Below are 15,572 nucleotides of genomic sequence, written 5' to 3'. Positions count from 1 at the left end.
TTGAACCTGTGCCTCTTAAGTCTCCTACACTGGCAGGCAGCGAGCGCCACTTGGGAGGCCCTGTAGGGTAGTGGAGAAAATTTGGGGAGCCCAGAATTACACCTCATCCAGCAGTAATGAGGCATCCTCCCATCTGCTAGGACTGTGTTCCAGGTGGCTTCCTGAAGAGCTGGAGCACCCACCGCTGCCCGGTGAAAATAAGGACCACTGCCCTCAGGGCGAATGGAGGCTGAGTGGGAAACCTGGACTTCTGCTCCCACTTGGGAGTAACAAAGTGGCACCCTCGCTTCCCTTGCTATTAGTGAAAGCTATTAGTAAAAGGAAAAGTTTAAAAGATCCAAGGTCTCAGATACTCAAAATATCTGGATTTCAATAAAATCACTTCTCCTGACAATAACCAGAAAGAATACAAACTGAATGAAAAAAGACAAATGACAGATGCCACCTCTGAGATGACAAGAGATGTGAGAAATATCTGACCGATTTTACAGCAGCTACAATAAAAATGCTTCAGTGAGCATTCACCAGCACTCTTGAAACAAATGAAAAAAAAGTCCAGCAAAAAAAAAAAAGGGGGGGAGGGAGCCAAATAAAAATTTTAGAGGTAAAAACCACAATGGATGGGATCAAAAGCAGAATGAAGACGACAGAGGGAATTAACAGTGAATTTAGAGACACAACAATAGAAATTATCTAATCAGGAAAACAAAAAGTGAACCGACTAGGGAAAAAAACATGGAGCAGAGTCTCAGTGACCTGCAAAAACAGAAGATCTAACATTTGTGTCATCGGGGTCCTAAGAGGAGAGGAGTAAAAAGGCAAGGCTGAAAAAGTACTCAAAAAACTAATGGCAGGACTTCCCTGGTGGTGCAGTGGGAAGAATCTGCCTGCCAGTGCAGGGGAACACAGCGTTGATCCCGGGTCTGGGAAGACTCCACATGCTGCAGGGCAACCAAGCCTGTGCACCACAACCACTGAGCCCACTCCAGAGCCTGTGAGCCGCAACTGCCGAGCCTGTACGCTGCAACTGCTGGCGCCTGCATGTTCGACAGCCCACACACTACAGCTACAGAGCCTGCGCTCTAGAGCCGAAACAAGAGAAACCACCGCGATGAGAGAAGCCCATGCACCTCAATGAAGAGCAGCCCCTACCTGCCACAACTAGAGAACGACCACACAAAGCAGTGAACACACAGCACAGCAAGTAAATACTGAAAGTGAAAGTTGCTCAGTTGTGTCTGACTCTCTGTGACCCCATGGACTGTAGAGTCCGTGGAATTCTCCAAGCCAGAATACTATAATGGGTAACTGTTCCCTTCTTCAAGGGATCTTCCCAACCCAGGGATTGAACCCAGGTCTCCCACACTGCAGGGGCATTCTTTACTAACTGAACCACCAGGGAAGCCCAAGAATACTGGAGTGGGTAGCCTATCCCTTCTCCAGTGGATTTTCCTGACCCAGGAATGGAACCAAGGTCTCCTGCGTTGCAGGCGGATTCTTTACCAGCTGAGCTACCAGGGAAGCCCCATTAAAAGTAATAATGGCAAAAGAATTGTTAATGACTTAATATTCCTTTTCTGGGGAAGGGGAAGAGAGGTGAGATGCTCTTATAGTGAGGCACATCTCACTATTTTATACAGAGTGAGCAGAGTCTGAATTTGAATTGTGCAACTTTAGTAAAAAGAATAAGGATATCTTTACATAGTATTTCCCCACCACTAAACAGATAAATTAGAACTATTTCTCAGTCTTGATAACTTACATGCCTTATTTAAATTAGGATACAGTTTGGTTTGCCAGCTCCCTAAATGCTATTAGGAGCTCTTGAAAAAAATCAGTTTATCAGTTAAATAAAACTGTCCATTTTATTTTAGAGGAGGTTATTTCATGAACATGCCCTCAGACATTGTTTAAGGCCTTTGTCAGAAAGTATTTTCAGAAGTGTGAGACAAAATTTTTTTAAATTTAAATTTGTGTTAATTTTTTAAACCAACATAAATAAAAGAAAATTTTAAAGCAACTAGAGAAAGTTTTTCCCTAAATAGGAAAGAGGTCCTATTTGAAGGACAGAGGTTTTCTCAACTGAAACCATTGAGACTTGAAGAAACTGGCACATTTTTCAAGTACTAAAGGAAAATTCTATGAAATTCTAACCTTATATCCAGCAAAAGCATATACTTCAAGACTGGGAAAATCAATAATTCTCAAATTAATAAAAACTAAAAGAATTTATTGCAAGTAGAACCTACCCAAAAAGAACGGCTCAAAGAAATTCTCTAAACAGAAACAAAGCAATAAAAAAAGAACTCTGCATCAGACAGAAAGAAAAACACAATGATAATTTAAATTCTCCTCTTGAGAAAATAAACTATTAAATTCAAATATTATATTGTCCTATGTCATTCAAAGTGTCTGCAGGGAAGTTTTTTAAGAAATGATAAGACCTCACTTAATAATTTTACGTGTGCTCATTCTCTCTGTCATGCTACCCCATGAACTGCAGCCCTCCAGGCTTCTTTGTCCATGGAGTTTTCCAGGCAAGAATTCTGGAGTGGGTTGCCATTTCCCACTCTATGGTATCTTCCTGACCCAGGGATTGAGCCTGTGTTTGAGTTTCCTGCATTGCAGGTAGATTCTTTACCACTGTGCCAAAATAATTACATAAATGTAAATAGTTTATATACAAAAATTAAAAGACAGGCAGAATAAATTAAAAAATATGACCCAACAATAGTCTATAAGAAACTCACTTCAAAGGTAATTATATAGGTAGGATCAAAGTCAAAAGAAAGAGACATATTATGCAAACATCAACCAAAAAAAACCAGTTGTGACTATATTTCATTAAATGGACTTAAGAGCAAAGAAAATTACCAGGGGCAGAGAGTAACATTATATAAGAGTAAGAAGATAAGAAGACACAGCAATCCTAAACATGTATGTACCAAACAATAAAATTCCAAAATATGAAAACCAAAAGCTGATAGAACAGAAAGGAGAAATCCACAAATACTATTGGAGACTTCAATACCTCCTCCACAGTAACTGTTAGAATAAACAGAAAATCAAGAAGGATACAGAAGAATTTAGCAATACCAGCAACCAACAGGATCTATTTGACATTTATAGGACATTCCATTAACAACAGTACACATTCGTTTCTAGTACTCATGCAACATGAACCAAAATGACCTATATCTTGGACCATTAAAAGAAATTCTCAAAAAATTTTAAAGGGATGAAAATACAACTGACCCTTGAACAACACATGATTTAGGGGCTCCAATCCTCACCAAAGTCCAAAATCTCATATAAATTAGAGTCTGCCCTCCATATCTGTAGTTCCTCTGCATCCACAGTGCCTCAGATTCTGTAGACAACCACCCTTGGATTGTACAGGACTATACTACTTACAACGGAAAAAGTCTGTATACAAATAGCCCCCCACAGTCCAAACTGGTGTTATTCAAGGGACAACTGGATACAGTTGTGTCCTCTGATCATAGCAGAATCAAACCAGAACTTAGTAACTGAAAAATAGCAAAATTTCCAACATTTGGAAACTGAACAACAAACTTCTAACTTCAACAGTTAAAAGAGGTTGTCTCAAGGGAAATGAAAAAATACAATGAACTGGATTACAATATAATTACAACTACCAAAACTTGTGGAATGCAGATAAAAGCAGTGTTGAGAAGTTTACTGCACTAAATGCTTACATTAGAAAAAAAAAGTTTCAGTAATATCAACTCTCACCTAAAAAACCTAGGGAAAAAAAAAAAACAAAATAAACTCAAAGCAAGCAGAAGGAAGAAAATAATGGATAGGAGCAGAAATCAATAGAATTGAAAAAAAAAAAGAAAAATCAATAAAAGTCTTGTTCTTTGAAAAGATTAATACGTGGACAAATATTTTTAAAAGAGAAGATATAAATTACTAATATCAGTAATGAAACAGGGGACAAATTTCTAGAGACTTCAGAGGTAAAAATACTACCTATTACATCTCTTCCAATATGAAATTCATAAAATAGTCACATAACTTTATTAAGGAACTTGAACTCATAATTTTAAAACTCACCAAAACTCAACTACACCTATGGCCAATTAATCTATGTCAAAAGAGGCCAGACTATAAAATGGAGGAAAGACAAGTCTCTTCGGTAAATGCTGCTGGGAAACTGGACAGCCACATGTAGAAGAATGAAATTAAACATTCTTGAACATCATACACACAGAAATAAACTGAAAATGGATTAAAGACCTAACTTTAAGACCAGATAGGCAGAAGACCCTTTGACATAAATCACAGCAGTATCTTTTTCAATTTGTCTCCCAGAGTAATGGAAATAAAAACAAAAATAAACAAATGGGACCTAAACAAATTAAACTCAAAAGCATTTGCACAACAAAGTACACCATAAACAAAATGAGAAACACAAACCACAGAATGGTATAAAATATTTGCAAATGATGCAACCAACATGGGGATTAGTCACCAAAATTTACATACAACTCATACAGCTCAACATTAAAAAATAAAAAAATGCACAGAAGACCTAAAAGGACATTTCTCCAAAGAAGACATACAGATAGCCAAGGAGCACATGGAAGATGATCAACACCATTAATTATTCAGTTTAGTCAGTTGAGTTCAGTCGCTCAGTCGTGTCCGACTCTTTGCGACCCCATGAATCGCAGCACGCCAGGCCTCCCTGTCTGTCACCAACTCCCGGAGTTCACTAAGACTCACGTCCATCGAGTCGGTGATGCCATCCAGCCATCTCATCCTCTGTCGTCCCCTTCTCCTCCTGCCCCCAATCCCTCCCAGCATCAGAGTCTTTTCCAATGAGTCAACTCTTCTCATGAGGTGGCCAAAGTACTGGAGTTTCAGCTTTAGCATCATTCCTTCCAAAGAAATCCCAGGACTGATCTTTAGAATGGACTGGCTGGATCTCCTTGCAGTCCAAGGGACTCTCAAGAGTCTTCTCCAACAACTAATTATTAGAGAAATGCAAATCAAACTACAATAAAATATAACCTCACACCAGTCAAAATGGTTCTCATCAAAAAATACGCAAAACATAAATGCTGGAGAAGGTGTGGAGAAAAGGGATCCCTCCTACACTGTTGGTGGGAATGTAAACTGGCACAGTCACTACAGAGAACAGTACGGAGGTTCCTTAAAACCTAAAACTAGAACTACCATACGATCCAGCAGTCCCCCTTTTGGGCATAAATCTGAAGAGAAACATGGTTTGAAAGGATACATCCACCCAGTGTTCACTGCACCACTGTTTACAATAAGCCAAGACATGGAAAATCTAAATGTCCAACCATAGATGAATGGATAAAGAAGATATGGTAAATATATAAAATGGAATATTTCTCAGAAAGAATGAAATAATGCCATCTGCAGCAACACAGATGGACCTGGAGATGATCTGACTAAGTAAGTCAGAGAAAGACATATATCACAGATATCGCTTATATGCAGAATCTAAAATGATATAAATGAAATTTACTTACAAAAACAGAAACAGACTCTCAGATTTAGAGAATGAACTTATGGTTACCAGCGAGGAAGAGTGGAAGGGAAGGACAGACTGGGAATTTGGGATTGACAAGTACACACTGCTATGTTTAAAATAAAATGCCTTTCCATGAAAAAAAAAATCAATCAATCAATGTCACCAAAAAGAAATCTCCAGATCCAGATGGCTCACAGGATGACTCTTCTAAATGTTTAAAGAATTAATGCCAGTTCTACACAATCTCTTCAGAAAATAGATAAGCTTCATTTTTTGAAGCTTGTTATTATCCTGATACCAAAACCAAAGGATCAGAGACTTAACTGTAAAACATAAAACTATAAGCTTGAAAAAACAAAAAACAGGAGAAAATCTGAAGGATCTTAACACTTTGTACAGATTTCTTATACTGACACCAAAAGTATGATCCATAAAAGGAAAAAGGAACAAATTAAAATTTTAAAGTTTTGCTCTGTGAAAGACCGTTAACAGAGGAAAAGACAAGCTTTAACTTGTCCTACTTTACTTGTGCTACTTGCCCTACACTTGGGAGAAAATGTTTATAAACCACGTATCTGAAAAATGACTCATATCTAGCATATACAAAGAACTCTCAAAGAAAACCCAATTAGAAAGTGGGAAAAAGACATGAAGAGACATTCTATTCAAAAGCATATAAGAGAGCAAACACATGAAAAATGTTGATCATTAGCCATTACGGAAATACAAATTAAAATCCTGAGATGCACAATATACACCTATTAGAATGGCAAAAAATAAAAAAGGAACAAAGAGTGAAAACATCAAATGGTGAGAAAGTACAGAAACTGGCTGGTGAGAATGTAATGATTCAGCCAGTTTCTTAAAAAAATAAACACGCAACCACTTTGTGACTCACATGAAGCAACAACTCCACGGGCATTTATCCCAGAAAAAGGAAAAATCATGCTGGTTCAAAATCCTGTACACATTTATATTAACTTTACTTAGAGAAGCCAAGAATTGGAATCAATCCAGATGTCCATCAGCCAGTACATGGTTAAACAAACTGTGGTCCCTCCATACCAAGGAACACTATTAAACACTAAAAAAAAAAAAAAAAACAACGCTGTTACACATAGCAGTCTGGATGCATCACTAGAGATTATGCTTAGTGAGAAAAGCCAGTCCTAAAAGACTCTATATTGTATGACTTGATTTATACAACCATCTTGAAATGACAAAACTGTGGAAACGGAAAACAGGTACATGATTGCCATTAATTAAGGAGGGGTTGTAGATGTGAGGGAAGTGACTGAGGCTCTAACGCGGGGCCAACACGAGGGATTCTTAAAATGCAGAAATATTCTGCATCTTGACTATAGCAGTGTCAGTATCCTGGCTATGATAATGTACCATGTTTTGTAGGACGTTACCACTGGAGATTAAAAGGCATGGAAAATGCTTCTGTACCCTTATAAAGTCTGTGCTTCTTCTTATAACTGCATGTGAAGAACCTATGCTGCTGCTGCCACTAAGTCGCTTCAGTCGTGCCTGACTCTGTGCGACCCCATACACGGCAGCCCACCAGGCTCCCCCATCCCTGGGATTCTCCAGGCAAGAACACTGGAGTGGGTTGCCATTTCCTTCTCCAATGCATGCATGCATGCTAAGTCGCTTCCGTCATGTCTGACTCTGTGTGACTCTATGGACAGCAGCCCACCAGACCCCTCTCTCCATGGGATTCTCTAGGCAAGAATACTGGAGTGAGTTGCCATTTCCTTCTCTAGAAGAATCTATGATTATCTAAAAAGTAAAAGTTTAGTCAAAAAATAAACATCTTAAAAAAGAAAGACTTTACCTGCTAATCCTGCAATAACCTGGTCTGTTCATCTAATGCTATGGCCCCTCTCCTACCTATCATTCAAATCAAATTCCTTCTTTGCTACTGGATTATTTGGTCCTTATTTTATTCAGCAAATACCATTCAAATAAAATTACTCTTGCTAAAGTCATCTTTCAACTACAAAACAAAATGGAAACCTGCTAGTGTTTTGGTTTACTCGCCTCTAAGTATTTGACACTGATGGCAGCTTATTCCACTTCCCTGAAGCTCTCCTGCCTCTCCTTCCATGACAACACTCTGTTGGTTTTCCTCCTGCCTCTTGAGCTGTCTCTGGGGGTAGGGAAGTCTCTTCTTTATTTTTCCCTTTTTTACTCCCAAATGCTAGCTTTATCCAACTAGCAATTCTTGTCTTCTATATGCTCCTTGAGTATTCTGGCTATCAGCCATTCCATCCACATGTCCTTATCAATATCTAACTACATCAACAAGCTCCAGAGCAAGTGTCCCACAGGACACTCAAGCACAATGTAGTCCACGCTGGACTACCTCCTACTCCTGTCCACCAAGAAGAAATCTGTTTTCTTATATTCTTATTAACTGTTACCCCAATCTCATAATATCCTATTCAAAAACCTAGGACTTTTCCTAGACTCTTCCCTTCTCAACCCCAATACCTAAAAAGTTTCTAAGTCTTTTAAAATCTTCTGAGTATCCTTTGATTTTTGTCCTTTTTCTCATGTGTTCTGTCAGTTTCTTAGTTTAGTCAAACTTATCATCTTTTATTTAGCCTATTTCCTTGCCTGGCTCCCCTCCACTGTTTACACTGTTTACAGGAAATTTTAACTAAGATACAAATATGGTAATATTACAACGGTGCTTCAACTTCTTCCAAGGCTCCACACTGCTTTCAAGAAAAAGTATAAATTTCTTACCCTAATATGTATGACCTTTAAACCTCAACCTACTTTCCATATCCATCTCCTACAGCTTATCCTTCTCTGCTACCCTCTAGCCTCACAGAGCCCTTTGGAGTTTCCTGAACATGCCATGTGGGCTCCCGATGAGTGCTTTTAGTCATGTTCACTTTGCCTTCCCAGGTGACTGGCTCCTATTGCACCTCAGCACTCAGCTCTGGCAGCACTCAGCGGGAGAAGCCCCGCTGAACCTCCCATCCCCAGTGGACTACTGTATTTATTTAGTAGTCTTTCCAGTATTGCTATTATTGATTTCCTTTTGTAATCTCCTCTAGCAAATATTTCCAAGTATTTCTGGAAAGCCACGACTGTGTCTTACTTTATCTCTGTATCCTTGATACCTAATAAGAATGAAAAGTTGAATAAGTGTTTATCAGATTGAACAGAAGTCAATAATTGATTCAGGCTCTATTAAATCAGTGAAAGCAATTCTCTCTTACATTGTCTCCTTTGAATCAAAACTCATCTTGATGATACACACAAATCTTCTAATATGATCCACAGTGATGCCTTTGCTCTAATAAGACCATTATACTTACTCTACTTATCTAAACACATTTATGATAAGGTCTTTCTGGTTTCATTTTAGAATGTAAACTTCTGAAGGGCAAGGAATTCTGTAATCCTTAAGGACCTAAACAGTTATATGTCTCTAAGAACTTTACAAATACTAGCTGAGTCCTTAAAAGGACAAAAAAGAGAACTGAATTACTAGAGATCATATTAGGCTAATAAAAGGAAATACTGCAGGGACTTCCTGGTGGTCCAGTGGCTGGGACTCTCTGCTCCCACTGTAGGGGACCTGGGTTTGATCGCTGGGCAAGGAATGCAGATAATACCACTCTTAATGGCAGAAAGTAAAGAGGAACTAAAGAACCTCTTGAGGGTGAAAGAGGAGAGTGAAAAAGCTAGCTTGAAACTCAACATTAAAAAAACTAAGATCATGAGATCCATTCCATCACTTCATTGCAAATAAAAGGGGAAAAAGTGTAAGTCATAGATTTTATCTTCTTGGGCTCCAAAATCATTATGGATGGTGACTGCAGCCATGAAATTAGAAGACTTTTGCTCCTTGGAAGGAAAGTTATGACAAACCTAGAGAGCATACTAAACAGCAGAGACATCACTTTGCGGACAATGGTCTGTCTTAGTCAAAGCTATGGTTTTCCAGTAGTCATGTATGGATGCGAGAATTGGACCAGAAAGATGGCTGAGCACTGAAGAACTGATACTTTCAAACTGTGGTGCTAGAGAAGACTCATGAGAGTCCCTTGGAGAGCAAGGAGATTAAACCAGTCAATACTAAAGGAAATCAACCCTGAATATTCACTGGAAAGACTGGTGCTGAGGTTGAAGCTCCAATACTTTGCGCTGATGCAAAGAGCGGACTCACTGGAAAAGACTCTGATGTTGAGAAAGATTAAAGGCAAAAGGAGAAGGGGGCAGAAGAGAATGAGATGGTTAGATAGCATCACCGAGTCAGTGGACATGAATCTGAGCAAACCCTGGGAGACAGTGAAGGACAGAGGAGCCTGGTGTGCTCTATCACAAAGAGTTGGACACAAGTTAGGGACTGAAAAACAACAACAGGCAACTATGAATAGACTCGACAGGCCGCAAATAAGTGTTCAAATACCACAAATAAAAGATCCGTGTGCTGCAACTAAAACAAATTTTAAGTTTAAAAATAAGGAAATACTGCAAACGTATCATCTTAAAATAACAAATACTGCATCTCAGGCCTGATATCCACCCAAACTCACCTTTGTCTTGTTGAACACTCCCCTTCTTCTTCAGCTACCCATCCCACATCAGCAAAAGACACCACTGCATCCTCTCCCAGGGGGCTGCAGCTCCATTCTGTCGTAGGGCTGGTCAGCTGTAAGTTACAAATAGGGAAAATTCTTCATCTGGCACCAAAATGGTAGCATGAAACATTTAATTACCTAAAGGAAAAGCTTCAGCTCTAGCATTACAAACACACAGGCAGTTTCTCACATTTCCACTGAAGGTCTCCACAAAAGGGACCTTTATTTATGTCATACTGTTGTTTAATAATGTATGCAATCTCTGAATTATAATTTAACTTATTCAATTTTTATTTTACAGGTAAAACGAGACTAAAAAAAAAAATAAACCTCTGTTCATCCTCAAACATTAAGAAAATTTTTAGAATCAATTCTTTTCTGAAGAGATGTAGTAAAAAGTATAGGAACAGGAATAAACAAGCGACTTTGCTTTGTGCTAAATCTGGCAATATTTTTTAATGGATATTGCTGTTATAACAATGAAAACACATTTTTAAATATCATTAAATCTCTTGATTTTTAAATAAAAGTATTAACTATATTAAAGATCTGAAAATACAAATAGCAGTAGACTTTCCTGGTAGTTCAGAGGTTAAAGCGTCTGCCTGGAATGTGGGAGACCAGGGTTCAATCCCTGGGTTGAGAAGATCCCCTGGAGAAGGAAATGGCAACCCACTCCAGTACTCTTGCCTGGAGAATCCCATGGAGGGAGGAGCCTGGTAGGCTACACCCCATGGGGTCGCAAAGAGTCGGACACAGACATGACTGAGCGACTTCACTTCACTTCCCTACTGCACCTCAAACACAGAGATGAAGGAACAGAATATTCTGAAATAAATATAACAAAGAAAAAGCATGCAAGTTCTGAAATTTACCTTCAAAACATGGAAAAAGAACTTAAAGTTTTGTAACATGAATAGCCTCAAAGTGAGAAGGCCAATGAATAATAATTTTAGAATAGTTATCAGGTTAACATAGTATTTCCTATAGGGTTTAAATAAAGAAAATGCAGACTTTTTAATTTACCTTGAAAAAACTGGAAAAAGAATTAAATTTAATTTTTATTACAGAATAATGCTTCAAAGCCAAAAGGCCAATGAATATTAACTTAAAAATAGTTATCAGATTAATATGATACTTCTTATAGGGTTTAAATAAAAAAGAATATGTGGACTTAATTGAAGAAAAAAGCTTAAAAGGCCAAAGAGAGAGATTCACATATTTATGTGTTTATCAGAAAGTTTCTACTGTAACCCATTCTTAGTTTGAACCTTCTTACTATCATTGAAGATGAAGCTTTTGGAAGCTACAGTGAATTAATACTTCTTCCTCAACTATAAAATAAACCATACAAACACATAATACTAATATGGTTAAAAATTTTAAATACCTTTAGGTGCTAGTTCATGAAGATCAGTTTGGTTACATAATTCTTTGTTTAGAGAATAAATTTTGTTCTAATACAGTTACTAGTTGGTAGGAAGAAAGGTATATTTATGATAAATCGAGTTTTGACCTGAAGACTTCTTTCCTCCCAATAAAGGTTACAAAAATTGCTGTTTTCGTCTCAGATAATTTTGTTCATAAAAGGAAGCAAAATGATACTTTTCTAAGAATACTCAAAAATATAAGTTTTGTGACAGCTTGTCAGAGTATTTTATAAAGTAAAGATCATACAATACTTCTCAATTTTACATCTGTAATACTTCATATATTAAACATGAAATGATGCTTTTTGCACAAACTTTTTAAAAAAAGATTATTCCATGGACTTAGTTTGTAACCTTACTAAACATTGATTAAATGTAATCACTGAAATAATATCATGTCTACAACATGTACTCAATGAAATGAAAATGTTAATGACACTCTCAAGCACCAACTCCAGAATTAATAATATCTGTATCATCTCTAGTTGACATCCTGCCCCACAAAATAAAGCAGTTTAAATATTTAAGTTACATATCTAGGTTATAACAGTGATTTATGCCACCAAAAAAGCCTAACAAAGTCCCTGGGGAAACCAAACTCAATACTAGAAAATAAAACTGAAAAAACAGTAATACTAATCTTTTTTTAAAAGGCCTCTTCCGCTGTTGCTGAAATGTGCATTCAGTAGCATAAGCATGAAATGACGAGGACAATTCACTCAGCAAAGTGCTGGTGCAGGTGAGGTCAGCATAGGCATGGGCTCTGAGGGCACGGAGTTCTAGCAAGTATGATGTAGACGCCACTACTGACATGCATGGATGGCTGATGGGAAGTTTGCAAAAGTAAAGGTCAACTTACTGAAGGTTCCCGCAAGGTCCTGTCCTAGCACAGCTATTGTTAGTAGGGGAAGAAACAAAACAGCAATAGTGAAGGGATAGAAAAATTTTCTTTTTCAAAATCAAGGGGATTATAAAATTTTAAATTAGTGTTTATCAGTATCCAAAGTCTTTTCAGAAAGTATGAAAGCATTTCATTCAGAGCAAGATTTAGTAGCACTGTATTATCGCTTCTCGGCCTTTTGGCTAAGATCAAGTGTAGTAGCACTGTATTTTTTACTGATCTAAAGAAATTCAAATCAACATTTGATACAATTTAAATTATCCAAGATTTAATTATATTTCAAGAATTTTACCAAAGTAACTTTAGGTTATTTAAAACATTCTGATAATGTAAAACTATACTAAAGAAACTGATTTATTAAATAAAATACATAAAAGAAAAGTATAAAGTATTGAAATACTTAAAATATTAGAAGAACTCAGCATGTCCTCATGGGACTTTTCATAAAATTAACACACTGGTCCCAAGAACCAGGATTCTTGCTTCTTGCCCAAAATGGTGTAACAGTAAATATACTCAGTCTATTTTACCACCAGTTGTCTATAGCTAAATACAAAACATGTATTCTTCAAAGCAATACTGTAAAATATAACATCTAGCTTTTTTATTTATAAATTTAATTATTTCTCTTTTTCTACCAATTCCTGTCATAGTTAAAATATTAAAAGCAGAATTTCTACATTTTAATATAGTGACACCAATAGGTCACAGGGCATGCCTGTGTAAAGAACACCAAATACTCCAGCTGAAATGCAGGCACTAACACTGATGAGTGATGTGGTCACTTTAAAAAAAAAAAATTGAGCATTTATTAACACTTTCTATTCATGATACACCTAGAATGGGGGAGGGAAGAAGGTGAGGGAAAATAGGGAGAAGGAAAAAAACCTGAGAGTCGAGAGGGAGAGATACGTGTTTATCTCTCAAAATAACCCAGGAAGGTAAGTAACAGTATCCCAATGGAGAAACAAGTCTCTAAGAAGTCAATTACTGAGAAAGAATAAAATATCATAAACATTATTTACAGAGCTGGGCTTCAAATTACTAAGCCAGGCTACCAAATTTATACAACATAACACTTGTAATCTTGATTCGGTTATCCTTAACGGCCATCTTATAGCAAAAATATTAATATCAAGAAATAGATATCGCACACAGTGTGACATTTCATGCTAGCATACCGCAGATTATCAGAAAGTAATGGGTAATGCCGACAGGCAGGTCCCTGCTAGTCATGGCCTGATAAAACGTGGTCCACTGGAGGAGGGAATGGCAAACCACTTCAGTATTCTTGCCTTGAGAACCCCATAAACAGTATGAAAAGGCAAAAAGATAGGACACTGAAAGATGAGCCCCCCAGGTCGGCAGGTGTCCAATATGCTACTGGGGAAGAAAGAAGGAAGAGGCTGAGCCAAAGCAGGATGATGCCCAGTTGTGGATGTGTCTGGTGGTGAAAGTAAAGTCCAATCCTGCATAGGAACCTGGACTGTTAGGTTCATGAATCAAGGTAAAATGGACAGGAATGGGCAAATTTAATACAGATGACCATTATATGTACTACTGTGGGCAAGAATCCCTTAGAAGCAATGGAGTAGCCCTCAAAGTCAACAAGAGAGTCCGAAATGCAGTACTTGGGTGCAATCTGAAAATGACAGAATGATCTTGGTTCATTTCCCAAGGCAAACTATTCAACATCACAATAATCCAAGTCTATGCCCCAACCAATAAAGACGAAGAAGTTGAAGTTGAATGATTCTATGAAGATCTACAAAGCTTCCTAGAACAAACACCAAAAAAAGATGTCCTTTTCATCACAGGAGATTGGAATGCAAAAGTAGGAAATCAAGAGATACCTGGAGTAACAGGAAAGTTTGGCCTTGGATACAAAATGAAGCAGGGCATAGGCTAACAGAGTTTTGCCAAGAGAATACAATGGTCATAATGAACACCATCTTCCAACAACACAGGAAATGACTCTATACATGGACATCACCAGATAGTCAATACTGAAATCAGATTGATTATATTCCTTGTAGCTGAACGTGGAGAAGCACTATACAGTCAGCAAACACAAGACCTGGAGCTGACTGTGGGTCAGATCATCAGCTCTTTATTGCAAAATTCAAGCTCAAATTGAACAAAGTAGGGAAAACCACTGGCCATTCAGGCATGACCTAAACCAAATCCCTTATGATTATCCAGTGGAAGTGATGAATAAATTCAAGGGACTAGATCTGGTAAATCTAAATTTGGAAGACTCAGCAGTGACCACAGGACTAGAAAAGGTCAGTTTTTATTCCAATCCCCAAAAAAGGCAACATCAAAGAAGGTTCAAACTACTGCACAATTGTGCTCATTTCACATGCTAGCAAAGTAATGCTCAAAATCCTCCAGGTCAGGCTTCAACAGTGTGTGAACCTAGAACTACCAGATGTATAAGCTGGATTTAGAAAAAGCACAGTAACCAGAGATCAAATTGCCAACATCCACTGGATCATTGAAAAAGCAAGAGAATTCCAAAAAAACATCTACTTCTGCTTCACTGACTACACTAAAGCCTTTGACTATGTGGATCACAACAAACTGTGGAAAATTCTTAAACAGATGAGAATACCACACCACCTTTCCTGCCTCCTGAGAAACCTGTATACAGGTCAAGAAGCAACAGTTAGAACCAGACATGGAACAACAGACTGGTTCCAAACTGGGAAAGGAAGATGTCAAGACTGCATATTGTCACACTGCTTATTTAACTTAAATGCAGAGTATTTCATGTGAAATGCAGGGCTGGATGAAGACCAAGCTGGAATCATGATAGCCGGGAGAAGTATCAACAACCTCAGATATGCAGATGGTACCACATTAACGGGGCTTCCCTTGTGGCTCAGCTGGTAAAGAATCCACCCACAATGCGGGAGACCTGGATTCAATCCCTGGGTTGGGAAGATCCCCTGGAGAAGGGAAAGGCTACCCACTCCAGTATTCTGGCCTAGAGAATTCCATGGACAATCCATAGGGTCACAAAGAGTCAGACACGACTGAGCAACTTTCACTTTCACCACTGTAACAGCAGACAGCAAAGAGGAACTAAAGAGCCTCTTGAT

The 15,572-nt window shown here is 37.9% G+C and overlaps 1 protein-coding gene and 1 pseudogene across 2 annotated transcripts in view; one reads left to right on the top strand and one right to left on the bottom strand.

The window, feature by feature from the left end:
• Positions 1-15,572, bottom strand: part of MTFR1 (mitochondrial fission regulator 1) — a 61,014-nt gene that overhangs the window by 20,034 nt on the left and 25,408 nt on the right. For both annotated transcript variants that reach the window (XR_005724595.1, XM_040261306.1), the window contains one exon: positions 10,093-10,208. Coding sequence is in view for 1 of the 2 variants with exons in the window: in XM_040261306.1 (XP_040117240.1) it covers positions 10,093-10,208 (116 nt within the window). In the remaining variant the exon portion in view is untranslated. The remainder of the gene's footprint in view (positions 1-10,092; positions 10,209-15,572) is intronic.
• Positions 12,631-12,738, top strand: LOC120879137 (annotated as a pseudogene).

The sequence above is a fragment of the Oryx dammah genome, unplaced genomic scaffold (assembly GCF_014754425.2).
Source record: "Oryx dammah isolate SB20612 unplaced genomic scaffold, SCBI_Odam_1.1 HiC_scaffold_19, whole genome shotgun sequence".
Lineage (NCBI taxonomy): Eukaryota > Metazoa > Chordata > Mammalia > Artiodactyla > Bovidae > Oryx > Oryx dammah.
This window is presented reverse-complemented; position numbering and strand designations above follow the sequence as displayed.